This window comes from Enhydra lutris, unplaced genomic scaffold (assembly GCF_002288905.1).
Source record: "Enhydra lutris kenyoni isolate GAN:26980312 unplaced genomic scaffold, ASM228890v2 scaffoldscaffold40, whole genome shotgun sequence".
NCBI lineage: Eukaryota > Metazoa > Chordata > Mammalia > Carnivora > Mustelidae > Enhydra > Enhydra lutris.
In genome coordinates, this window is record NW_019154124.1 from 2,258,301 (window position 1) to 2,285,051 (window position 26,751).

Below are 26,751 nucleotides of genomic sequence, written 5' to 3' on the forward strand. Positions count from 1 at the left end.
TTATAATTATTCTGTATCTTGTCAAGGATACAAAGTAAACCTAATTTTTATGCCATAGTAAATAATATTATATAGTAAAATAAGCACAAAAATAATTTAACAAACTGAGAAGTTAAAGCATAGAGCTTAGTGTTTTTTTATCTTAAATCCATAAAATACTTCATGGCATACACAGGATTATAATCTTGATTAGCCTACTTGTGTTTGCTATTTTGAGCTTTCGAAGAGAATGCAACAGCTTTTAAAACTCTAGGAAGGCCAGGTATCCTCATGGAGGTGCCACCTGAGTGCTTGCAGACAATGTAATTATATTGTTGCTGGAGACATTTACACTTACCCAGATGAATGTGCTATTAAGACTATCTCAGTTCCTGTCACAGCTAACAAGTGGTCATAACAGTCGGTCTGTACATTTGTAGATGAACATTTTGAGAAATAAAAATAGTAGTTAGGCAATAGACAGCCAAAGTATAGGACTGTGTAGATTGCTTTAGACTACAGGTTTGAAGCTGGCGACTTGCAGGCATGTGGAGTAGAACCCGGAGGCCACAGGTACAATGTCTATGAGCGTATATCCAGCTGCAGACATACCTGTATGGTGTCGAGATCGCCATGCGATTAAGATCTGGAATCTTTCCATAATTATCATGACTTTTCAAAGTCCTGACTCTAGATTTTTTTTACTGTAATGTCTCTGTTATCAGTTTGGTATGGTAGTGACAAGAACAGTCTTGGATTCAACTTGATCCTTTGGTTGGGGGGGGTGGATTTGATCTTTTCACCTATTTATGGAAATGTTAAAGAGGCATCTCTCCCATTCTTCAGGGCAGCTTGGCAATGTTGTAATCAAATATAACATAAAGCTTAAGGAAGCGTGGTTATTGCCAGTATTCAATAGAATTTAATAAACTTTTGTCTCACTATTTATGAAAGGGCATTTTTATTACACACAGTGTGCACCTGTGTTTCAAAGTCCTTCACTTTCTTCATAAAGAGAATCTGTTAAGTGCCAAGATTTATTTTGCTACCTCAGAGCCATAGTAATTTACTTTTCCTGCTTTCTATCTATGTATGGGTTTTTGTGCAGTTTTTAACTCGCAGTATTTTTTCCATGGTCTTTGTAAATAAACACTTTTTTTCTTTTCCTTTTTGGCAATCCCAACTAATCCATTGTTAAAGTTGAAAATAAGTGGGGCAAAATAAATACTTCAAGACTTCAAATTTTAAAATTTCAAATTAAATTTTTGTATGCTTTTGATATATTTAAAAAGCTACTCTACAAAATAGCATGGATTGACATAATTTCTACAGAAACCGAGCATCTTTATGTATCATGTGTAATTTATATTTTTAGCCTATGTCCTTTCAAGGTCATCATTTCCATTCAAAAGCTGTCATTTCCTTGCAGATGTCTGTGATATGCAGTGTCTCTAATTGCACTTATCAGTATTAACAAGAGTGCTACTTTAAAAATCTGTACACAATTTACTCTCTTAATCACAGCCTGAACCCACACATGACGTGCTTTTATTAATGAGAAACTGGTCATTAACCAAGCCATCTCAAAGCACTTTTCCCTAATGCCGAATTTAGGAGGAAAAAAGAAACAATGCAACCAATTCTTGGAAGCAATCAGTGAAATCTATAAAAAGAATCACTACATTGCTTATTAGGTTTAAGTTTATATGTTGTTCTCTTCTTTGTTGATGAACTGTGTTGCTAATAATTAAAGTCTGTTTTTGTTTTCTGCAGTGAACTAAATGTAGCCGCTGTAGATGCAGACCTCACATTAGCTGTGTCAAAAAACGTGGCAAAGACGGTCCAGTTGTATGGTGTAAAATCAGAGCAGCTTGTAAGTGATGCCCTTATGTCAGCACTAGAGATTTTGTTTAAAATTGCTGATTTTACTTGACTCTTAAGTGTCAATATTGAATTGACTGAATGTTAATTTACTGGTGGTTTTACTTAATAGAAATTTTGAGACTTTCTGGTGAACTTACCCCTCCCAAAAGTTAAATCTATTTGGAAAATGGCCCTCTGACCATTGTTATGCTTTTAGAATGCAGGAAGGTTTTCTAAGGCTTTTAGGGAAAAAATGCCTGTACCACCTTATGGCCCAATTTTTATATATATATAATTGTTTTATGTATATTATAAAAAATTAATTCTATATTATAGTAATTATTATTATTGATTAATAATTATATAATTATATAAATTATAAAAAATACTTATTTTATATATTTTATATGTATATATAATTAATTATCTCAGATTGATCAAAATTCTCGTGTTGTGACCACTTACCCCAGATATCATTCATGCAGTTACCTGTTGTGAAATTGTGAATCGTGAAATTGACTTGAACTATTAAAAAATGGCTAGAGAAAATGAAGTGCTTAAAATTATGATAAAAAATGTTGATTTACTTTTGAAAGCTTTTAACCCTACAACATGGAAGTTTAACTCTCAAATAATTTTATTTAAAAAATCATTTATATTTAGGGCGCCTGGGTGGCTCATTGGGTTAAGCCTCTGCCTTTGGCTGAGGTCACAATCTCAGGGTCCTGGGATTGAGTCCCACATTGGGCTCTCTGCTCAGCAGGAAGCCTGCTTCCTCATCTCTCTCTCTCTCTGCCTGCCTCTCTGCCTACTTGTGATCTCTCTCTGTCAAATAAATAAATAAATAAAATCTTTTTAAAAAATTATTTATATTTAAAATATTGGGTAATTAGCTGAACTATAATCCTAATTCTGTGCGTTAATGTTTTAAAGTTAAGCACACGTTTAACTAGTATATATGTACTTTATATACTAGTATATATCTAACTAGTATATACTTTGAATTCCAACTGAACCCAAGGAACAAGGCTTTAGTATTTTCAGCTGTGCTGATAGATGAATTTTAAAGAATGTGCCAAAATCTCTACTGTCTTTACAGGAGTGACTCAACCATGTATTCACTTTAGCCTCTCTGACTGCTCCCAAATGAAACATCATAAAATGAAGTAATGTGGTTTTACCTATATCCTGGTAGTTCTAGTTGGTTTGGGAATGATTTTTAGTGTAGGCTGATGACAAATTGAACTGAAGGAATTTGCATAAAATGATCCTTGGTGGGAATAGTAATATCATGAGACTTTCAGTTCCATTGGATGGCCACATTTTGTTTGCCTACTAATATGCTGTTTTCTATTCAGTTGTTCTTGTAGCCTTGACAAGCAATTTAGAAGCAGCTTTTTAAAACTTTGTTTATTGAAAACTGGCCCTACACAGACCATGGTAGCTCTTTGTAGGTAATTAAATGACTATTTTTCTCTCAAACTTTTTAATAGAAGCTTTTTTATGATGTTCATTGCTTTTAAAAACATGGTTTGTTGCTATAAATGAATTTCAGTGTTAATATCCTGTAGAATCTGTGTAATTACTGAAAATGTCAGGAGAAAAAAATCATTTGATGGTCCCTCCTGAGAATAATATCATAAGGAAGAACAAGCATATGCATAGAAAATATTTTGCTTTTCTGCTGCAGAAGGTGGTAGTGGTAATGGTAACGTGGTACCAATGTGGTAAATGTAACTTCAGTTAAGACACTAATGGTAGGGGCATCTGGGTGGCTCAGTTGGTTAAGTGTCTGTCTTCGGCTCAGGTTATGATCCTGGGGTCCTGGAATTGAGCCTTGTGTCGGTCTCCCTGCCAAGCAGGGGGGATGCTTCTCCCTCTTCCTCTGCCTGCCATTCCCCCTGCTTGTGCTTGCTCTTGCTCTCTGTCAAATAAATAAAAATCTTTAAAAAAAAAAAAAGACACTAATGGTAAAAGGCTTTGCCAAAATGAAAATGTATCAACAAACATTTGACTGAATTGGTACTGGTGGTCAGAGGGTCTATGACCCTAAATTACTCAGGCTTACAAAACTTATTATGCTGAAGGCTAACCAGAAAGTCATTTTCAACTTTGACTTTAGTGCCTAAAGAGATCCTAAGCATTAAGTGTAGAAAAAACATCATATGCTTTATTTTTAAAATATAGTATTGATTAAGGACTCAAGTAACATTTTAGTATACATCTCTTATTTTGGTCTAATTGTACTATTTCTGTTACTCCTTTATGTTTTTAAATTTGTTGGGTTTATTCTTTGATCTTGCTGTATTCCTGTTCTTTTAGACTTATTTAACTAAAAACATTCAGAGGAAGATAGCCTCCTCCTTTGGTGGGAGAAAGACTTGAAACAGAATTTGAAGTAGAATAGCTACTTTATCTGTAAATGGAAATGTTGACTTGAAATATGGTATGACATATTTCTATAAACGGAGGATTCTTTTTATAGATGAAAAATGTAAGTCCACAAGGTTGGAAAGTGACAGAAATCAGATCCTTAGTGGAATATCCAAGCAGTGAGATGAAGGAAAGCTGGAATTTTCAAGACAAACATATTTTCAAAAGGGGGGACTTGAAAATATAGAACCTGAGATGTAGAATGAACAGCTTTCCAGAATCCTAAATTTATTTCGCTAAAGGTCAGTTGTGCAGGTTTGTTGGGTATCAGATCATTTTCATATACTTAACTGTACCTTTAATTCCTATCAGGAATTAATAGGATTTTTCAAGTTGATCCCTTCTATGGACCATTTTTGTTGTCATCTCAATCACTATGTGTATTTAGATAAATTCTTCCACAGGCTTAGAAAAGCAGTATTATTTCTTTTCAACTTCATTATTTTAATATTCTAGGATATAGTGGAGTATGCCATATAAATTATATGTATGTAGTACATGTATATGCTTATAATCTGAAATAATTTTATCATTACATATGTGTTAGTTTTTCTAGGCTTTTCTATTATTATTTTTGTTAAAGGTTTTATTTATTTATTTGATAGAGATCACAAGTAGGCAGAGAGGCACGCAGAGAAAGAGAGGAAGAGAAGCAGGCTTCCTGCCAAGCAGAGAGCCCGATGCAGGGCTCCATCCCAGGACCCTGGGATCATGACCTGAGCCAAACCTGAGGCTTTAACCCACTGAGCCAGCCAGGCGCCCCTAAGGCTTTTCTTTTATTAATCACCAAAGTTATATGTCATACAAACCTAGGGACAGGTCATACAAACTCTGTAGGGACAAATTCTTAAGTTCTTTTTTCTGACTCTTAAATGGTCACAGAGAATTTATTTCTTGAGGTTAGGGAATGGCCATGAAAATAACGATTATTAAACATTTTATAGTGGCTTGGGTTATGTCAAGCCATTTATGTATCTTATCTCATTTACTTCGCAACAATCCTGTGAAATGGAAGGATCAATATCTGCCACCACAGAGGGGAGAAACTGAGACCAAGAAGAATTAATAGCATGCCCAAAACAGATGCTGAAAGTAGAAAGCTAGCAAGTGTTGCAACTAGCAGTTAAATTCAGATTTGACTCTAGAACAATCTTTAAACTGTATCATACCTCAACATAGCTACATTGTTTTTTATTTGCGAAAAGTAGGATTGTTTTTGTGATTTACTTTACAATATGAGATAGAGATCTAAATCTACTTTAATACATGCATGATATATTTTATGTGTGTGTTATAGTTTATTTAACTTCTGTAGTCTTAACAGATAGTGCCTTGGTCCATAACAATATGATACGAACTGGGTGACTTACAAATAACATTGATGTATTACTCACAGTTCTGGAGCCTGCAGAGTCCAAGATCAGGGTGCCAGCAGATTTGATGTCTGGTGAGAGCCCATTTACTCGTTCACTGATGGCTACCTTTTCCATGAAATCTCACAGGCCAGAGGGGCAAGGGGGCTTTTTCAAACTTCTTTTTTAAGGGTATAAATCCCATTCATGAGTGCTCCACTCTCGTGACCTAATCATCTCCCAAAGACCCCATCTCCTTGGGCGTTAGGTTTCAAGGTATAGATCTGGAGTGGAGTGAGTGGGAAGGGTGCAAACATTCAGAGCGTAGCAGATACTTAGTTTAGTAGTTTAGTTTAGAAAAACAGGGATTTAACCTTGAATTCTCATATGTGAGTTATAACCAGTAAGGGTTTACCGCCTCTAGTATGTATTTAATTTAGTGTATAATGTGAGTATCAGCTTCTTAGGTGCCCTTTTGTGAAAAGGAGAGGCGTGCTTTTTAGACTGTCTTTATTTAAAAGTTCTTATTCACTTGTTTCGATAGCAGTTGTGAAGTTACAATTAATTTGCTAAGTAGAATTTTATGTTCAAAATACATACCTGTAGGTATAGATATTATAGTTTATGACTGACCTGAGCAAACTGATTATTTAATGGTTATGTATTTGTAATTTGTTTGTATAGTTCTGAAATGTGACCTTTAGAAGAAAATGTCACTAGACCCTAGACCTTGCTATTTTAAGTTTGAATCAATGTTTTCCTTGTCCTCTGTATATTAAAATGAAATTAAAATATTAGTATGTGAGAGAGTAATTGTGGTACTTTATAAACCCTTACAGGCTTATAAACTTGTGATGTCAAATACACTAGTAAGTAGTCCTTTTAAAAGGTAAACTGTGAGGACATGGACCACAGTAAGTATTATCTGATGGTTTCAGGGGATGACATCTAGAATCTTGGTGTAAATGTCAAATGTTATAAACTGTGAGAAAGTAGATTGGCATTTAATTAGGTTGCAGACCATTTAAATGGAAACAATAATAGGAATGACATTTAAGGGGCGGTTTCAGCTTTAATGCAGGTCAGTAGCTGTGTATGAGGTTGATAGTACTAGATGGCAGTAGGGTTTTGGGTTTTGTTTTGTTTTTTTAAAGCTTTGTAAATATACCCTTTATTCTTTGTGTAATTTCTTAAGCAATTTGGAGACTTGACATTCCCATAGTGGAAGAAAACCTACACGTGTGATATTTAACTGATGATAGAGAGATACATGGGTTCAACTTTTTTAGTTTTAAACAGATTATTTAATGCAGATTTAAATGTCATCGACCTGGATGCTGCTCCGTATAGTATCATATGGTAATAATCTATTTTATTAACATTAAAATAATAAAAGGTTTTTAAAAATAACTTGAAAGAGTTTTTATATTTTAAAAATAACTTGAAAGAGTTTTTATATTAAGTGCAAAGATATAAAACATATCAGTAGATTCTTCAGCCCAAAGGCACTTTAGCTGTAATACAAACAGAATGAGCCCTTTGGCTTACCTACTGTCTTGATGCTTAGATAGCCTTCCTCTATTTCGTACCTCCATTCTTGCATTGAACTACTTTAGGATCACTCCTCCTTTCCTTTGAGATCGTTTTCTGACTTGCTTCCCAGACTTGTGAGAGCTTGATTTTCTGTGTGCTCTGCCAGGTCAGTAGTAAATGGTCATGTTAGACGAAGATTCAGCAGGCCAGAGTGAAGACAGAGGAAAATGTCAAATAATGGTTATTGTCTGCTGGCTAACTGAGCATAATAAAAAAAAAAAAATAGTTATTATCATTGGGCAGTATTTTCCCAAGAAAGTAAAAAATGCAGAGTTGCTGACTAAAGCCTGCAAAGTGTGTATTATCTGTTGCCCTGAGAACATTGCCTGACAGACAACCACATCACCTGAATGGCATACCATACACGCTGAATGCTCATACTTCCCCAGGCAGGTGGAGGGCACTAAGTGACTTTGCTTATCTTGGCTGGGTTTACTCACAGCAGGCTGGCTGCTGGCGGAAGCTGACTTCCACCATAGTTAAATACACTGCTCTGTTCTGCATGTCTCGCCTCCTGCAGCAGGCTCTCTTGGGCTTAATCCTATGATGAAGGCAGAAGCACACAAGAGAAAATATTCCCAAAAGTCTGGCTCACCAAACTAACCCAACCACAGTGCAGTATTAAACTGCAGAGGATGTGGATGCAGACAGGGATGGAGGCTTGGGACCAATCATGCCATCTGTCACAAAGCCAAATTAAGAACATGGCAATAACAAGACAAGAGAGCTCATGAACTTTTCTTTTTATTCCTTAATCCCCCTACTTGAATCCTGTCAGTATGTATTAAATTAAAATACCTATTTATAGGTGTATGTATATTTTTTGAGCTATTAAAAATGGAGTTGAAAATCTGCATATAACTCCCTAAAAACATAACTACTTAGTAGCCCTACTGTTGACCAGAATCCTTACAAATAACACTAAACAGTCAACACATATTTTATATGTCATATGTATCATATACTAGTCTTAATATAAATTAGAGAAAAGAAAGTATTATTAAGAAAATCACAGGGCAGGGGCGCCTGGGTGGCTCAGTGGGTTAAGCCGCTGCCTTCGGCTCAGGTCATGATCTCAGGGTCCTGGGATCGAGTCCCGCATCGGGCTCTCTGCTCAGCCAAGAGCCTTTTTCTCTCTCTCTCTCTCTCTGTCTGCCTCTCTGCCTACTTGTGATCTCTGTCAAATAAATAAATAAAATATTTAAAAAAAAGTGGAGGAAGGAGAGATTCGCACCCTTTCTCCTGCCTCAAAAAAAAAAAAAAAAAAAAAAGAAAATCACGGGGAAGATACATTTATAATACTATATTGTATTTATTGGAAAAAATGCATGTGTTAGTGGACCTGCACAGTTCAAACCCATGTTGTTCAAGAGTCAGCTGTATTATTTTTAGCTGCACAAGGTGCACAATATAATTTTTTAAAGCTATAGATATATATATATATATAGACAGATAGATAGATTTTTTTTTTAGAGAGCGAGAGAAAAGAGTAGGTGGAGAGAGAGAAAGTTAAGCTGACTCCCCGCCTGATACGGAGCTTGAGCTCAGTGACCCTGACATCACTACCTGAACTGAAACCAAGAGTCTGATGCTTAGCCAACTGTACCACCGAGGTGCCCCTAATTTCTTTTTCTTGTGGTGAGAACTTTTTTTCAAGTTTGTTTGTTTGTTTGTTTAAAGTCATCTGTACACCCAGTGTGGGGCTTGAACTCATGACCCCAGGATCAAGAGTCACATGCTTTTTCAACTGAGCCAGCCAGGCATCCCTGTTGTGGTGAGGATTTTCAAGGTTTAGTCTTTTAGTAGTTTTCAGTATTCAATACAGTATTGTTAACTGTAGTCCCCTGTTATACATTATATTCCCAGGACTTACTTATCTTATGATAGAGTTTTTTATTTTTTTACCATTTTCATCCACATTTCCCCTACCCCCTGCCTCTAGCAATCACCAATCTGTTCTTTGTATCTAAGTTCTTTTTAAAATATTCCACATAGAAGTGATACATTGCAGTATTGACTCTCTATCTGGCTTACTTGACTTAGCATAATGCCCTTAAGGTACACCCATGTTGTCACAAATGGCAGGATTTCCTTCCTCTTTTAATGGCTGAATATTATCCCATTGTGTATATGTATGTATGCATGTATATATGTGATGTATGTATGAATATGTGTATATGTATACTTAAGTGTGTGTGTGTGTGTGTGTGTGTACACATATATATTTATACACATCTCAAATTTCTTTATCCAGTCATCCATTTGTGGGCATTTAGGTTGTTTCCATGTCTTTGCTAGTGTAAACGATACTGCAAGGAACATAGGAGTGTAGGTATCTTTTCAAGATAGTGATTTCAGGGGTGCCTGGGTGGCTCAGTCATTAAGTGTCTGCCTTCAGGTCAGGTCATGATCCCAGGCTCCTGGGACAAAGCTCTGCATCAGGCTCCCTGCTTGGCGGGAAGCCTGCTTCTCCCTCTCCTACTCCTCCTGTTTGTGTTCCCTCTCTCGCTGTGTCTCTCTTCTGTCAAGTAAATTTAAAAACCTTAAAAAAAAAATAGTGATTTTCTTTGGGTAAATACCCAGAAGTTGAATTAGAAGTAGAAGTAGATCCATATGATAGTTCTATTTTTAAGTTTTTGAGAAAGCTCCGTAATGTTTTCCATAGGGGCTGCACCAATTCATATTCCCAACAGCAGTGCCCAACAGTTGCTTTTTCTTCATATCCTCACTGACGCTTGTTATATTTTTTGTCTTTTTTGATACTAACCATTCCATTTGATACTAACCATTCCATAACCATCCAGTATGAGATACCATAATATCATTGTGGTTGTCTATTCAGATCTAATCTCTAATTGGATTTTTTGTTTTTGCTGTTGGGTTGTAGGAGTTCTTAATATATATAGGATATTAACCTCTTATGATACATGATTGGCAAATATCTTCTCCCAAGTGTGTATTAAGTTTTTATGGCATTCAGTATCAATTTCATAGCCAAAAGATAGGAATTTATTACTATCATAATTCACTTAATGATTTTAATTAATGTGAATATTACTTTAAAAAACGTATGAGCCTTTTTCTGTATACTTCATTTGATAAGTATTTTGACCCCTTATCACATTTTTTTAAAAGATTTTATTTATTTATTTGACAGAGAGAGAGATCACAAGTAGGCAGAGAGGCAGGCGGAGAGAGAAGGGGAAGCAGGCTCTCTGCCGAGCAGAGAGCCCGATGCGGGGCTCAATCCCAGGACCCTTAGATCATGACCTGAACTGAAGGCAGAGGCTTAACCTACTGAGCCATCCAGGTACCCCACATTTTCTAATCTTTATTGCCCTAAACCTGTTTTCATTGCTACAGTATATAATATTCAAATAAATATTTTTCTTCTATGTTTTCTTTATTTCTTTCATTACAAAATATTTATTTTTTTTCTTTTATTTATTTTTAACTTAATTTCAGAATGTGGACTTTCTGAAATATCTGAGTAATAGAATAGATACTAATTCCAGGAAATAGAAGTAGTAGTTAGGGATGTGAAAAGAAATTTGGGCAATTGAATCTTGCCTCATAATTTTTTCTGTCATATTAGCTCTTTGATACCATGAAGATTTTTAAAGATATTATTCACTTTTTCAAGGCACTCTCATTAACAGAACTAGTCTGAATTACCTGGTCCATTTTTACAGGAATTAGAAGTGTCATTCCTGTAGAGCTTTTACCTCTTTTCAAGCATATTAATGATCAAAAAGAGTTTTTATTCTCATCCCTGTTCCAGGGTATTGGAATATAATTTAATTCCCTAAGGAATGCTTCAAAATTATGCTCTATGGAAGTATGTTTCTGAGAGAGAAAATTGTCAGCATTTAGTCTAGTTTAGGCTTTGATTCAGAGCACCCTCCTATCCAAGCACACTCAGACGTACTGATAACACGTAACAGTAAAGATCTAGCCGTATTCACAAATAAGAAAGAAAACCTACATTTACCTCTTAGGGCTGCTGTAATTACCAGCCTCGTATGACATGAGGTGAGATTGCCTGGTAAATGGACCCAGGCCAAAACACATGCAGGAATTGGATCTGCAGTGTGCCAGTGTGATGGGGTTTCTGAGCCGTAAGCATTAGATATGATTGTGAATTGGAGAACAGTGGTGGTAGTGATGGGGGGAGGCATGGTTGAAAGGGCTACTCTAAAACCCCCCAGACACTTGGGATAATCAGAGAGAGGAAGAGGAAAAAACATAAAAATACTTCCTTTAAAAATTGGGATGCTGGGGCGCCTGGGTGGCTTAGTGGGTTAAAGCCTCTGCCTTCAGCTCAGGTCATGATCCCAGAGTATTGGGATCGAGCCCCGAGTCAGGCTCTCTGCTCAGCAGGGAGCCTGCTTCCTCATCTCCCTCTCTCTGCCTGCCTCTCTGCCTACTTGTGATCTCTGTCCGTCAAATAAATAAATACATAAATCTTTTAAAAAAAAATTGGGGATGCTAACTAAAGTTTGCTGCATTTAAATATAAAAAACCTTACATCTTAGAGGACTGATTATTTTTTTTAACTATCCTTTACTATATCAAGCAATAGCGCACTTCTAGGCAACTTTTACTCAACTCACTAGTAGGAAGTTGTGCCCATTTAGAATATTTTCTGAGACATACCTAAAAAAATGGTACGGAAAGTGTTCTGTAATAGGAATCAAGAAAATCTTTTTTTTCCTCAGACAATCTTTTTTTAAAATCATTTTTCAATATCTTAGGGTAGGAATTGTTAATCTAGAAGGTGGGTGAAGGGGCTTCAGGGCATCTGTGAACCCCAGGAAACTGTCAAATGTTATGACATGTGAATTTTTTCTGGGAAAACATGATTTATTTCAAAGAGGTCTATAATCCTTTATTTATTTCAAAGAGGTCTATAATCCTTTCTCCTGAAATAACATAACTGTATCTAGAAAACCTCCCCATATGTGTTATTTGCAAACTATAATGTCTTAATAGGGGAAAAAGAAGAGGGGATATGAGCTACTTGGGTACAATGAATGATTTTTAGAAAGTTGATCAGGCCCTTGGAAAAATAGATAGAAGATACAGTTTGTGACAAAACTTGTGTGGGTGTGATGGCCACTTCCTATTTTCTGTCCTGTGATAAGACTCAGTCTTCCCTGGTTGATGAAATTTTAGGGAGAGAATTTATGACAATTGAGTTCCTTTTGGGGGACCTGCCTTTAAGCAGATATGGCAGGTTCAGAGAAAGCCATTCTGACATACCTGCTGTTTTTCAGTGACTTCAACTCAAAATAATACACCAGAGCAGCATATTTTGGAGTGGCATGTCCTGAGCTCATTCATACACAAGTTATCCAGAAACCAACTGTTTCTGTATACCAGCTACAAACAGAACACAGAATTTATTTTTTTAAAAGCATTATTTATAATAGCTTCAGAAAATAACGTTTCTGTGAATAATTTGAGAAAACATGGGCAAGACTATACCAAAAACTCTAAATCATATTGAGAGAAATTAAAGGAGTAAATAAATGATGGCATATACTCTCTTCATAGGTCGGATGGCTCAGTATAATAAACATGTCTGTTCTTCCAAAATTGACCTATAAGTTCAGTGTAACAATATACTTCTTACCAATGCAGAAATATTTGTTCTGCTAATATCAGGATCCACTAGAAACGTACAGTAATTAAGATGGTGAAGTTTTAGCACAAGGATAGAGAAATACATTGAAAGAGAAACAGCCCCACATGTATACAGTCACTTGCTGTGTGACAAAGATGCAGAAGACAACAGTGGGAAAAGGATGGTCTTTTCAGTAAGTGATGATGGGTTTGTTTGATAGCCTTGTGGAAAAAAATGAAAGTTAGCTCTCACCAAGAGGCAAAAATCAATTTTAGGTACAATTTAAATCTAAATGTGAAAGGGGAAACCTAATAGAAATACCCTTACATGGGAGCACCTGAGTGGCTCACGAGGTTGAGTCTGCCTTCGGCTCAGGTCATGATCCTGGATCCCGGGATTGAACCCCACATTGGGATCCCTGCTGGGCAGGGAGCTCGCATCTCCCTCTTTCTCTGTACCCCCTCAAATAAATAAATAAAATCTTAAAAAAAAAATACCCGTACATATACAACATGAGACATGTAGAACAGCGTTATTTGTAATAGCCTTAACAGAAACAGCCCGAACGTCCATCAACACTAAAACAGATACATAAATGCTGAGATATTCATCAGTGAAATAGTGTACAATCCTGAAGAATGAACAAAATACAGCTTACATACATTCCTACGTGGATGAATCTGACAAACAATGTTGAACAAAATATGAACATGTACATAGTTATTATGTATGAAATATTATGTCCCAATGATTCCATTTGTATAAAGAAGTCACTTTATAGGAGGAAAGAGATGATTGAGTTGGGACTACAAGGAAGGGTTTTTAGAGCACTAGTAATACTTAAATTTTTTGTCTGTGGTTACAAGAGTTTATGATTTGTGATGACTCATTTATCTGTATGTATACATTTGTATCTCGATTTTATATTTCAATTAAAAGTACCTTTAAAAAACTATAAAGGTATGTGTAGAGGTGGCACATAGGTGTATTCTTGTTTTATAGGAGGATACTCATTTAGTCCTTAGGACTTGGAAGAATATGGAGCTTTTATAAATTTTAGATGTTTAGTGTATCTCTAATATTGAATAAACTAATCTTAGAAAAAAAGTAAAAAAGGACAGATCAGGAAAAGTAAAAATGCCTCTTTTTCTTCTTGATTTCACCAACCACCCACCTCTCCCCAGTTTAAATATCTAAGAACTTCCTAAAATAGACTAACCAACACTGTATATAATATGCTGTACATTTGGAAGTTTGGAGAAAATAAAGGAATGTGTGTGTGTGAGTGTGTGTGTGTACTTGTGCATGGACACACATGCACGCATGTGTGGGTGTAAGGCATCTTTTCTTGGGTGTAGATTTATTTTTACTTTTGTAAAATACATGTGGCCACTCTCTTTGCTGAGAACCCTGTTTAATTGGGAAATTGAATTTCTAATTATAATCATTCTGGTAGCCATCAAAGATTTACATTAATGACAAGGAATATTGAACTCAGGAATTCAAATTCCCTTCCTTTTTCTCTCAAGAATCTGTGGAAAATGCTTCAAGAAAATATTGATAGTTTGAAAGCTTGGTTATAAACTAGTGAGGGAAATAGGGAGTAGTCTTGTGAAGACTTCTATGTGCTAATACGGAAAACTCTCTAAGACATATTATAAAGCTAGAAAAAGAAGGTGAAAATAGTACATTTAGCAGTCCCACCTATAAATAAAACAGATAATATAACTAAATGCTGTTTTATGCTTTTTCTTTTTTCTTTCTCTCTTTTTTTTTTTCCTGGAAGGTCACAACAAGAAACTGTTAGTGTGTAACTTTGGAGAGTGGGACTAAAGATGCGGAGAGAGAACACTTGGCTTTTAGTTTATACTTTTAAGTTAGTTCTGTTTCACTTTTTACCATATGCAGGTTTTTAACTTGCAGAAGAAATAATTGAATTCGCACCCAAAGGGACTGATCACACCGAGTGGGGCTGAGGGGAGAGGAACAAGTGGCTTAAAAGCCAGCAGAAGCCTGGTAGCTCTTGAAGCAGTTTGTGCTCTCGAATCTGTTACACATAAAGTGGCACCTTCGACCCAGAGTCTCTGGTTTTAAGGACCCTGCTTCTTCGGCCTTGTTATGTGCCTGTATTCCAGAATACTGAGAGACTAGAGACTGGCTAAATGCTCGAGTGTTCCTGGAATTCCCCTGACCCAATCTGATATCCTTGAAACTCTGTAACCTTAACTCCAGATCACTCTAGCCCATGCAGGGATACAGTAGGCGGTTTGGCCTTGGCCTTCACTCTGAAAGGGAAGCCATTTAGTAGTCGGACAGAAGAGGAAATCTAACTCAGAAGGAAGGATCAAAATGCAAGAAGTAAGAGTAAGCGTAAGCAACTGGTAAATATGTAGGTAAATCCGAGCCTTAATTGCATAAGATAATGAATAATAGTGAATAATTGTGAATATATAAACAAGGTAGAACTGAAATACTTTCTCCACATTAAAGTTTGAAATGAGGAGAAGGGGTAATGAATTTTAAAGCATTCTAAAATGCTTACATTATTTGGGAGGACTGTAAAGCCATAGATATTTTGGCTTAAGTTGAATATGAACTTTAATAATTTAATTATGACCACTGAAAGAGTGGAAATAGAATGTATAACTTTTAAATGAACTGATGGGAAAATGGGTAAAAGAGGAAAGTATCAGTTCAATAAAAGGCTGAGAAGTGAATGGAGTAAAAATGAAAGAAAATCATATGAGAATTACATAGTAAGATGGATTTCAAATATATCACTGATCACAATAACTGTAAATAGACTAAACTGACCCCTGACATTTCTCAGTTTGCGCAGAACTGATAAGTTTGACCTTGTGTGATACGCCTAAACCATAAGCGATGTGGGTTCACAAGCAGACGTTCAAGAAAGAACTCTTGAGACATTTTTGGTGCAAAAAGGTGCTTTTCTTATAGCACAGGGATAGGACTTATGGGCAGAAAGAGCTGCGCTTTTTGCTCTATGAAGCTGCTGGTTATATGCTTAGTGCTCAAGGGGGAGAGGACAAGGAGTATTAGATCATAAATGTCTTCTTCAAATTTCCACTCATAAAACTACTTTAGCAAGATTTCTGTAGTGCTTATCATTCAGCTTGATATTAACATTAAGATGCTCAGGCAGTCATGAGACCCTTTAAGAATGTAGCAGCCAGTACATATTTGATCCTTATCAAAACTATGCAGGCTATTGGTCAGCCTTGTGGGCTAAAGGTGAACATTTTTTGTGCTTCTGTCCCTCATCAATAAGGACATAGAAAGGATGAACGTAAAGGAATGGAGAAAAAATATTTCAGTGACATCTAGGTGGCTCAGTTGGTTAAGCATCTGCCTTCAGCTCAGGTCATGATCCCAGAGTTCTGGGATCAAGTCCCACATCAGGCTCCTTGCTCAGTGGGGGGCCTGCTTCTCCCTCTGCCTGCTGCTCCCCCTGCTTATGTTCTCTCTCTTTTTCTCTCTCTGACAAATAATAAATAAATCTTAAAAAAATATTTCAAGCAAATGCTAATTAGATGAGAGCTGATAAAATGAGCTATAATAATATCAGACAAAATAGATTCTAAAGCAACAAGCATTATTAGGGATTTGGGGGATATCATAAAATGAGAAAAAGAACAATTTACTAGAAAGGTATAGGAATTATGATACACCTTACAATGCAACCTCAGACTAATAAAATGAATGGATAGAATTTCAGAAATTGACAAATCCACTCTTAACATGGGAAGTTGCATGGGTTAGGGGGTTAATCAAGCCACTGTAGAATGATACTCTTTAAAATTACCTCCTTAAGACTCCTTCTCAGACAATTGAAGTCATTTAAGGCAGACACAAACTTAGAATGACTGTCAGATTTTGCAAAATGAATTTCTAGTTTTTTAGATAATAATTGCTCTCAATCAGGTAATGTTGTTTTTTTCTGGTTTAACATTATAAACACCACTGTTAAGGTTAATATTCAGAGAGAGGCTCATTACTTTGGAGTTCAATAATATAAAATTGTTTTGTTATTAGGACTTTAGTTAAATTGAAATTTATATTTTGGCTATATATAAAGAACTTTGCTATGAAAATTAATACTGCTTTCAAGATTGTAGGTTTAATTACATTAGAACTTATATCTCTCAGAAACTGAAAGTACTAGTCTATATTTGCAAATATATAAACTACCGATTTTTTAAAAATTTTATTAACCAAGGTTTTCATGGTAGGATGCTATTATTTTTTTTAATTTTATTAACTAATTTAGACTTTAATAGTAGGATGCTGGGATTTTAGTTTTTTCACATCCCTGAGGATAATAAACTTTCATTTCTTTTGGAAAATCTGTAGTTTGAAATTCACTCTGTGCTAAACTCAAAGTATCCTAAATCAAGGCATGTAAAGAGTTTTTCTGATGATTAAAGAATTAATCATAGTATTCATTATTGGAAAATGGAAAAAAGCTCAGTATACCTGACAGTGAACAGTTCTGTCTTCTTCAAGGAAATAAAAATATGCAGACTTGTGACTCTAAATTTAATTAACAAGGCCAGTGTTTAGGAGCCAGTGATTGGTTGTGGGTAGGTGGAAATTCCATCTGTTGTTCAAAAGCATAAGGTCCTTTGAAGAGAAATAAAATAAGAGCTCTAAATGATCCATTCTGAGCAAATTGTGTTTGCCTTGCCCACCCTCTGTGGTTACCAAATCCCATGAGCCAGGTGGACATTTTGACAAGTGTGTGGATGATCTAGAGGAGGTTAATGAGAAAATGAGAAAAGTAGATTGATGAAATGTCTTTGTAAAGGAATACAGGTTGTATGAGCAATACAGTTTTGAATTACAAAGCTACATGTCATTCCTATGTACATATAAATAAGACTTGATCTTATTTCCACCTTTTTGGTTGTATGTTAACTCTAAAAGGCAGCCCATTTCAAGCTGTCACCTCTTTGATAACACATTTGTGTGAAGGCTTAATTTGATGTCAAAACACAACATTACTGTTGAATCTGTTCTGTGGTTAAATGTACCTGTCCTTGGGGTGCCTGGGTGGCTCAGTGGGTTAAAGCCTCTGCCTTCGGCTCAGGTCATGATCCCAGGGTCTTGGGATCGAGCCCCGCATCGGGCTCTCTGCTCAGCAGGGAGCCTGCTTCCTCCTTTCTCTCTGCCTGCCTCTCTGCCTACTTGTGATCTCTGTCTGTCAAATAAATAAATAAAATCTTAAAAAAAAAAATGTACCTGTCCTTATTTCTAGATAAATAGATATGTAGGAACACCCTTTTTTTTTTTAAATCAAGTGGTCAAATATTTGACAAATTCAGCAGTCTTAAATATAAATAAGAACCAGGAAGGGAATAAAAATATCCTCTGACCTGCTGGAGGTGATGTCTCAGTGTCCACACACTGAAGTGTACGCTTGTGCAGAGGAACAGCTTCCAGCTGTCACGTGCTTAATCCTCGCTTTTCCCACTGTAAGTCAAGTTAGACCAGGATGAGGGGAGATAAGATCAAGAAGAGAAAACTAACACCTTAGGAATAAGAGGATTCCTGAAAATTTCTAAAAGCTCAAGAAAAAGGGAAGACAAAATTTCCAAAGATATGAGCGAAGGGACAAGCAGCCATACTTACCCGCTAAGCTCTAATGAAGTGACTTCTGAAACAAAAATGTGTCATTGCACAAACATGGCTCACTGGAACAGTAGTGAACACATGCACTGGTTCATTTTAAGTAGAATTTGCTTACCTGTTCTGTGTGTCTTATGTATGAAACCCAAAACGTATGACATACACTGTAGAAAGATTTTCTTGGAAATATTTTCTGATAGTTTTAGCATCTAAGAAAATTAGTTTCATTTGTCAGGGAAGTTTAGGTAAGCTGATATGCCAGGGAAATGGAGAATTACTACATAAACCTATGAATTTGTCCTTTGCTGTACATTTACAGAAACATGCCATATGTCTGGGTTCCAAATACAATATAATTTTTTAAAGGATTTTATTTATTTGATAGATCACAAGTAGGCAGAGAGGCAGGCAGAGAGAGAGGGGGAAGCAGGCTTCCCGCTGAGTGGAGAGCCCAATGCAGGGCTCCATCCCAGGACCCTGGGATCATGACCTTAGCCAAAGGCAGAGGCTTTAACCCACTGAGCCACCCAGGTGCCCCCCAAATACAATATAATTTTTAATGTATCACAGACTAGAGATGTTTGATCATTTAATTGTGAGTGTGTGTCTGTGTTTAATTTTATGTTTTTATAGGGTAATTGACATAATGAGCTAAGTGATATTTAATTATATTCTTGTATTCCTTGCTCTCAGCCAGGTAATCTATGATGAAGGCATTTGATAAGTAAATATAAATAAAAACCAGTTATTTTCATCTGTGTCACAGATTAGTAGATCAAAAGAAACTATCTTGGGGCCCTTGGATAGCTTAGTTGGTTCATCCCATGCTTGATTTTGGACACAGGTCATGATCCCAGGGTTGTGAGGTTGGGCTCCATGCTCTGCAGGGAATCTGCTTGAGATTTTCTCTCTCCCTTCTCTCTCAAATAAATAAATAAATCTGAAAGAAAGAAAAGAAAAGAAAAGAAAAGGAAGGAAGGAAGGAAGGAAGGAAGAAAGAAAGAAAGAAAGAAAGAAAGAAAGAAAGAAAGAAAGAAAGAAAGACAGCAGGGAGCCTGCTTCCTCCTTTCTCTCTGCCTGCCTCTCTGCCTACTTGTGATCTCTGTCTGTCAAATAAATAAATAAAATCTTAAAAAAAAAAATGTACCTGTCCTTATTTCTAGATAAATAGATATGTAGGAACACCCTTTTTTTTTTTAAATCAAGTGGTCAAATATTTGACAAATTCAGCAGTCTTAAATATAAATAAGAACCAGGAAGGGAATAAAAATATCCTCTGACCTGCTGGAGGTGATGTCTCAGTGTCCACACACTGAAGTGTACGCTTGTGCAGAGGAACGGCTTCCAGCTGTCACGTGCTTAATCCTCGCTTTTCCCACTGTAAGTCAAGTTAGACCAGGATGAGGGGAGATAAGATCAAGAAGAGAAAACTAACACCTTAGGAATAAGAGGATTCCTGAAAATTTCTAAAAGCTCAAGAAAAAGGGAAGACAAAATTTCCAAAGATATGAGCGAAGGGACAAGCAGCCATACTTACCCGCTAAGCTCTAATGAAGTGACTTCTGAAACAAAAATGTGTCATTGCACAAACATGGCTCACTGGAACAGTAGTGAACACATGCACTGGTTCATTTTAAGTAGAATTTGCTTACCTGTTCTGTGTGTCTTATGTATGAAACCCAAAACGTATGACATACACTGTAGAAAGATTTTCTTGGAAATATTTTCTGATAGTTTTAGCATCTAAGAAAATTAGTTTCATTTGTCAGGGAAGTTTAGGTAAGCTGATATGCCAGGGAAATGGAGAATTACTACATAAACCTATGAATTTGTCCTTTGCTGTACATTTACAGAAACATGCCATATGTCTGGGTTCCAAATACAATATAATTTTTTAAAGGATTTTATTTATTTGATAGATCACAAGTAGGCAGAGAGGCAGGCAGAGAGAGAGGGGGAAGCAGGCTTCCCGCTGAGTGGAGAGCCCAATGCAGGGCTCCATCCCAGGACCCTGGGATCATGACCTTAGCCAAAGGCAGAGGCTTTAACCCACTGAGCCACCCAGGTGCCCCCCAAATACAATATAATTTTTAATGTATCACAGACTAGAGATGTTTGATCATTTAATTGTGAGTGTGTGTCTGTGTTTAATTTTATGTTTTTATAGGGTAATTGACATAATGAGCTAAGTGATATTTAATTATATTCTTGTATTCCTTGCTCTCAGCCAGGTAATCTATGATGAAGGCATTTGATAAGTAAATATAAATAAAAACCAGTTATTTTCATCTGTGTCACAGATTAGTAGATCAAAAGAAACTATCTTGGGGCCCTTGGATAGCTTAGTTGGTTCATCCCATGCTTGATTTTGGACACAGGTCATGATCCCAGGGTTGTGAGGTTGGGCTCCATGCTCTGCAGGGAATCTGCTTGAGATTTTCTCTCTCCCTTCTCTCTCAAATAAATAAATAAATCTGAAAGAAAGAAAAGAAAAGAAAAGAAAAGGAAGGAAGGAAGGAAGGAAGGAAGAAAGAAAGAAAGAAAGAAAGAAAGAAAGAAAGAAAGAAAGAAAGAAAGAGGAAAGAAAGGGAGGAAGGAAGGAAGGGTGGAAGGAAGGGAGGAGAAAAGAAAGAAGGGAAGAAAGAAACTATCTTTCCCCAAAACCTTCTTTTGGTCAAGTAAACAGTGACCAAAGCAGTGTATTTTGTCGTGTTATCTTAAATCTTTCAAGGATGGAGATTGTACATCCTTTATTTTTTACATCCTTTATGTTTATCATTGGATAAACTTATCTTGTGCAACAGTTTCTAAGTGCATTCTACAAATGAACCTTTTTAGATACTTAATGGAATTCCATGGTGCCTTTACTAATATTTCAGTAACTTTCCTCACTGTATAATGCTTCATAATATTTCTTAACGTTTTCACTTTCTTCCCAGTCTTTTTGTGAGAGTGAACTCCTGCACAAATATGCTTTGTTTTTTTTAGTTAGCTCAATACTATAAGCACCTCCGATTGTTTTTTCTAACATAATGTGAATTGCCTAGTATATACCTGACTGTTCTCTTCATCTTGGACATGTGGGGCTTTCCAGTTTCTCTGTTTCATAAATAACATTATCTTTGTGCATATAACTGTAAGTATTATATTCTTAGGATACATTTCTAATAGTGGGATAAGTAAGGTTATAGCAGCTTTGAGGCTCTTGGAATATATTGCTCATTAGCATCTCTTGACCTAGAAAACATTGATGAGTACGCTTAGAATCATTGGACCATCTGTCTAGAAAAACTGATATGACATAGATCAGGGATTTCAAATTGATTTCATCCCTTGTGTCGGGTTTAAGAAATTGGTCGTTGCTACCTGGAGCACTGTCTTTGTGAGACAGTAACAGGACTGCTTGATTACTCATGTCTTCTTTGTGAATGGGAGGGGAGTGACAATCTGAGAGCCAAATATTTGCCCTTTATACTTTTCATTAAAATAATAATAATAATAATAATACTTAGCCTTTTTGTATGTACTTTTTTTGCTGTGAATCCCAAAATTGGATAGAAAACATTATTAGATCAAAAGATCTTAATATAAATTCCTCATTAAAAATTAATTTGGTAATAGGCATGCTTACCACTTTCAGGAAATTAAGTATAGATATGACTATATAGCTAAGAGTTTATGAGAACTTTTCAAAGTTTTTGTTAAAAATATCTGATTTAGGGACACCTGGGTGACTCAATTGGTTAAGTGTCTGACTCTTGATTTCAGCTCAGGTCATGATCTCAGGGTCGTGAGATGAAGCCCTATGTGGGGCTCTGCACTCAGTGGGGAGTCCACTTGAAATTCTCTCCCTCTTCCTCTGAACCTCCTTCCCCTAACATAAATAAATAAATCTTAAAAAAAAAATAAATCTGGGTAAAGTGTCTATGAGTGCTCCTTGCACTATTCTTATTTTTGTAATATTTTGTAAATTTGAAATTATTTCCCCAAAATGGTCATGGCAGGAATGGTGTTGGAGAGAAGCAGGGTGATCCACCAAGCTCAGATGTTGGGCTGACTATATTCTGTGCTATAAAACGAGGATTAACAGCAGATTATCTTAAATTTCCAATCTTCTAGTGTTATATTTCACTTTGATGTTTGAATTTTGTTCCTTGTTTTTGGCACAGTGATATTTCATCTTTAGTTCTTTTATGTCATCAATGTTTTGCTCTCCTAAGTGTAATATTTTCTTCTTTTTTTTTGTAAGATTTTATTTATTTATTTGACAGAGACACCGCAAGAAGGGAAACATAAGCAAAGGGAGGGGGAGAGGAAGAAGCAGGCTCCCCTGCTGATCAGGGAGCCCAAATGCATTACTCGATCCTAGGACCCTGGGATCATGACCCAAGCTGAAGATAGACGCTTAACGACTGAGCCACCCAGACACCCTAAGTGTGTTATTTTCTTCACAGAACTTTGTAGGTCTCCAACTTAGCCATCTTACTTTAGTCTTAGTCCTTACAAGGCTCGAGGCATCTAGCAGTTAACCGTTGAAGTCTAGGGATTTTTCTTTCTATACTTTTTAAAAAAAAACAGCTTTATTAAAATATAATTCACCCATGTAAGTGTACAATTCACTGGTTTTTAGTATATTCACTTAGAACATTTCCTCACCCCAACAAGAAACCTCCCACGCATTAGCAGTCACTTCCCATTTACCCTCTTTGCCCATCCCCTAATTACTCATCTGCTTTTTGTCTCTGGATTTGCTTATTCTGGCTATTTCATGTAAATGTAATCATTCCATATGTGGTCTTTCGTGAGTGGCTTCTTTTAGTTAAGATGTTTTCATGGTTCATCCACCTTATGCATGCTCAGAACGTCATTCCTTTTTTTCTTTTGCTGGGCAGTGTTCCATTGTATGACTAGACTACATCTTATCTGTCTGCTTATCAGTTGGCATCTGGGTTGTTTTCATTTGGGGACTATTACACTATGGCATGATGTCGCTGTGAACGTTTATATGCACATTTTTTTGTGTCAGGCAAACGTGATAACCACTACACTACGGAAACGCACATTTTTTTGTGAACATGTGTTTTTATTTTTCTCGTGTATATAACAAGGAGTCAAATTGCTGGGTATATATGGTCACTCTGTGTCCATCTTTGAGAAATTGTCAGACTTATTTTCCAAAGTAGCCACTCCATTTTACGTTCTCACCAGCAGTGTATGAGGGTTCTGATTTCTCCACATTCTGGCCAGCATTTGTTACTATTTGATTTTTTTATTACAGCGTTATCATGGGTCTGACAGGCCTTTCTCTACTTTTAAACCCCTCAGATAGAGTCAGTTATTAGTAATAATAGGATCTTCATGCTTTTCTAGCAGCAAGACTATCTCTTCTATAAGTATGGAATACATAAAATAGACATAAAATAACAAGAAAAATTCTTTCCTTTTTCCATTTCTTTGTTGCTACCTCAAAATTATTTGGAGAGAATCTCATGAAAAGTAAGAGAGATTGGATTTTTTAAAAAATTGTATAGCTGGAGTTCATAACTTCTAGATGCCCTTTACTGAGAGATACGTATTTAACATTCAACATGCTGAGTTGGCTGTAACTGCTGTGCCAGTGACGACGCCACTTTATTCTCCAGTTTTAGAGCTCGACTGGATTACAAGTTGGTGACCATGTCCATAAGGAGAGGCACGATAAACTAGAGTTCTTTAACCTGATGTCAAAAGGTCTTATGTTGACTTTATAGCCATCATCATGGGTTGTAATGTTAACAAAGGAATATTCCCTTTATTTTAATTGCAGTTTTTAATATTTTTAAGTTATATTTTATTACTACAAGTAGGAATTGATAAAGTAGGAGTTGAGTTCAGTTTTTATAAATGGATGTGTGTGTGTTCGTCAAAGGAAAGTAGAAAGCAAAATAGTATTTCTTTCTCCTAGACTTTATTTGGCTCTCTATAACAAAGGCAAGATGATCTTCGTTTCAGTTCTCTTAAAATCCCAGCTATTCACATGTTGAGATCTGTGTTCGTTTCAGTTCTCTTAAAAGCCCAGCTATTCACATGTTGAGATCTGTGTCCACGTTCATAGAGTTGACTTAAGTCATTTTTATTTGTCCTACTCAAATGTAATTCACCTTTAAAAATATTTGTTACAGGTGTGCTTGGGTGGCTCAGTCAGTTAAGCATCCAACTCTTGATTTCAGCTCAGGTCATGATCCGAGGGTCCTGGGATTGAGCCCTGTGCCGGGCCCCATGCACAGTAGGGAGTTCACTTAGATGCTCTCTCTTTCTCCTGCCCCCCACTTGCATGCACACACTCTCTCTCTCTCAAATAAATAAGAGAATCTTTTAAAAAAAATTGTTACAGAGGACTTGATTAAAATCTGATCGGTATGAGAACAGTTTATATGTGGATTCTTTTCTCACATCAAACTACAAGAATTCTAGATTAACTCTTAAAGCATTACATGTCCTCTCTCCTAAAACTCTTGTATTCAGAATTAAAAAGTGAGGAGTAGAAAGTTCTTAATTGTGCTTCTACTGATCATCCATATACAGTATAATCTTAGCTAACTTCCTTTTCCAAACAAAATTTTAATGTATAAAAATGAAAGTAAAACCCTCTTTTACCGCCCATTTCATGGACTAGTATGATGGCTGTCAGATATAAATAGGATGGAGGCTTATTTTCATTCCTTCCTCCTTCCCTCCCTTCCTTTATTTACTTTTCTTTTTTGTTTTGTTTTGATGGCTTATTTCTGAGTTTTTGAGTGGAAGGACTATTGGCAGTGGCCAGAACGTATTCCCCGAGAGTACTGCGCTGATGTGTGAAAACACCAGCACACACTGGGCTTTTGGGTCACATGTGCCTCAGGTCCGTCAGCTCTGAAGTATTGATGGAAGATGATCTTCTTGTGCACACATTTGGGCTGATTGGGCTTCCCCATTCACGCTGTTCCCTCCACAGAGGTTCCTTCTGGCTGTGTCTGAAGTCCAACACTTGATCTCAGTATTTCCAGTGAACATTCTTTTTTTGATATTTTTTTTGGCTGGGGACGGTTAGGAGGACATGAGCTTCCCAGTTAAATATGAACTGCCATTTTGGTCATTTCTTTTTGTGCTGAATTCTTACAGCTCTCCACACAAGGAGATGCAAGCCAGGTGATTGGGCCTCTTACAGAAGGGCAGAGAAGAAACGTGGCAGTAGTGAATTCACTGTATAAGTTGCACCAATCAGTAACAAAGGTAATCTTTATTTTATTTTAGTTTCTTTTACTTTCAGCTTCTTTCTTTTCACCTCAAATTTAGACAGCAAGGAATTATTGTTTAATTTTTGGTCAAAGAATACAATGAAAACGTGATGACTGTAAAATAGACTGCAGAAGGAACTCTTTTTAAACAGTTTCTGTTCCTGGCCTTTATCATTTGTGTCACTTTTCTCTATACATTTGGTTTAAAACATATGAACTCTAGATCATCAGGTTTGAATGGTATAATCAAGTTTATTGAGCAAATGATTTAAGAGTAAATCATAATTTCAGGGGCAGGATGTTGGGGTTACCAGGTGGTGGGTATTAGGGAGGGCACTTATTGCATGGAGCACTGGGTGTGGTGCAAAAACAACGAATACTGTTACGCTGAAAAGAAAAAATTAAAAAAAAAAAGCATAATTTCATAAGAACTCTTAATCCCTTCAACTTGGAAAGGTTCCATCTTTGCACAAAGAAGGAGGGAAGGAACTGCATTAAACACTGATTTTTTATGATATAATCACTGATGACTCCTTGGAAGTAAAAAATATATATCCTTTTTGCTGTTGTTACTGTTGTTTTACTAGTGTTTGCTATTTGCTATTTTTTTTATGATGAATTTTAACTTGTTTGCCTTCATGTATTATTTCTAAGATGAACTGTATTTACAATTACCAAGAAAGCAACACTTTCAACCCAATCCTTGGCTTTTGACTAGCTCATGTTTTCTCTTTATAAGTCATTTCCAAAATATTTAGTTAAGTAGGGAGATCAATATTTAGAAGACCGGAAGGAAGCCAAAGGTTAGGGGATGCTCTTGAGAACATGACCTTTATTTTAAGTTTTAATATGCTCAATTACATTTTAGAATAATGATGTGACTATTTATTTACATAAATTTTTAACAAGTCCTTGTGTCAGTTAGGAGTTTCCAAAAATGTGTATGTCACACATTAAACAGAATATATTTTAAAGTGTTATTAACAAGTAAATCTCAGAAAAG

At 36.2% G+C, this 26,751-nt stretch overlaps 1 protein-coding gene across 1 annotated transcript in view; it reads left to right on the forward strand.

Moving 5' to 3' along the window:
- Nucleotides 1-26,751, forward strand: part of LOC111155239 (component of oligomeric golgi complex 5) — a 300,576-nt gene that overhangs the window by 236,593 nt on the left and 37,232 nt on the right. Inside the window, exons 12-13 of the mRNA XM_022515352.1 lie at nt 1,753-1,852; nt 25,633-25,743. Of these exons, the coding sequence (XP_022371060.1) occupies nt 1,753-1,852; nt 25,633-25,743 (211 nt within the window). The remainder of the gene's footprint in view (nt 1-1,752; nt 1,853-25,632; nt 25,744-26,751) is intronic.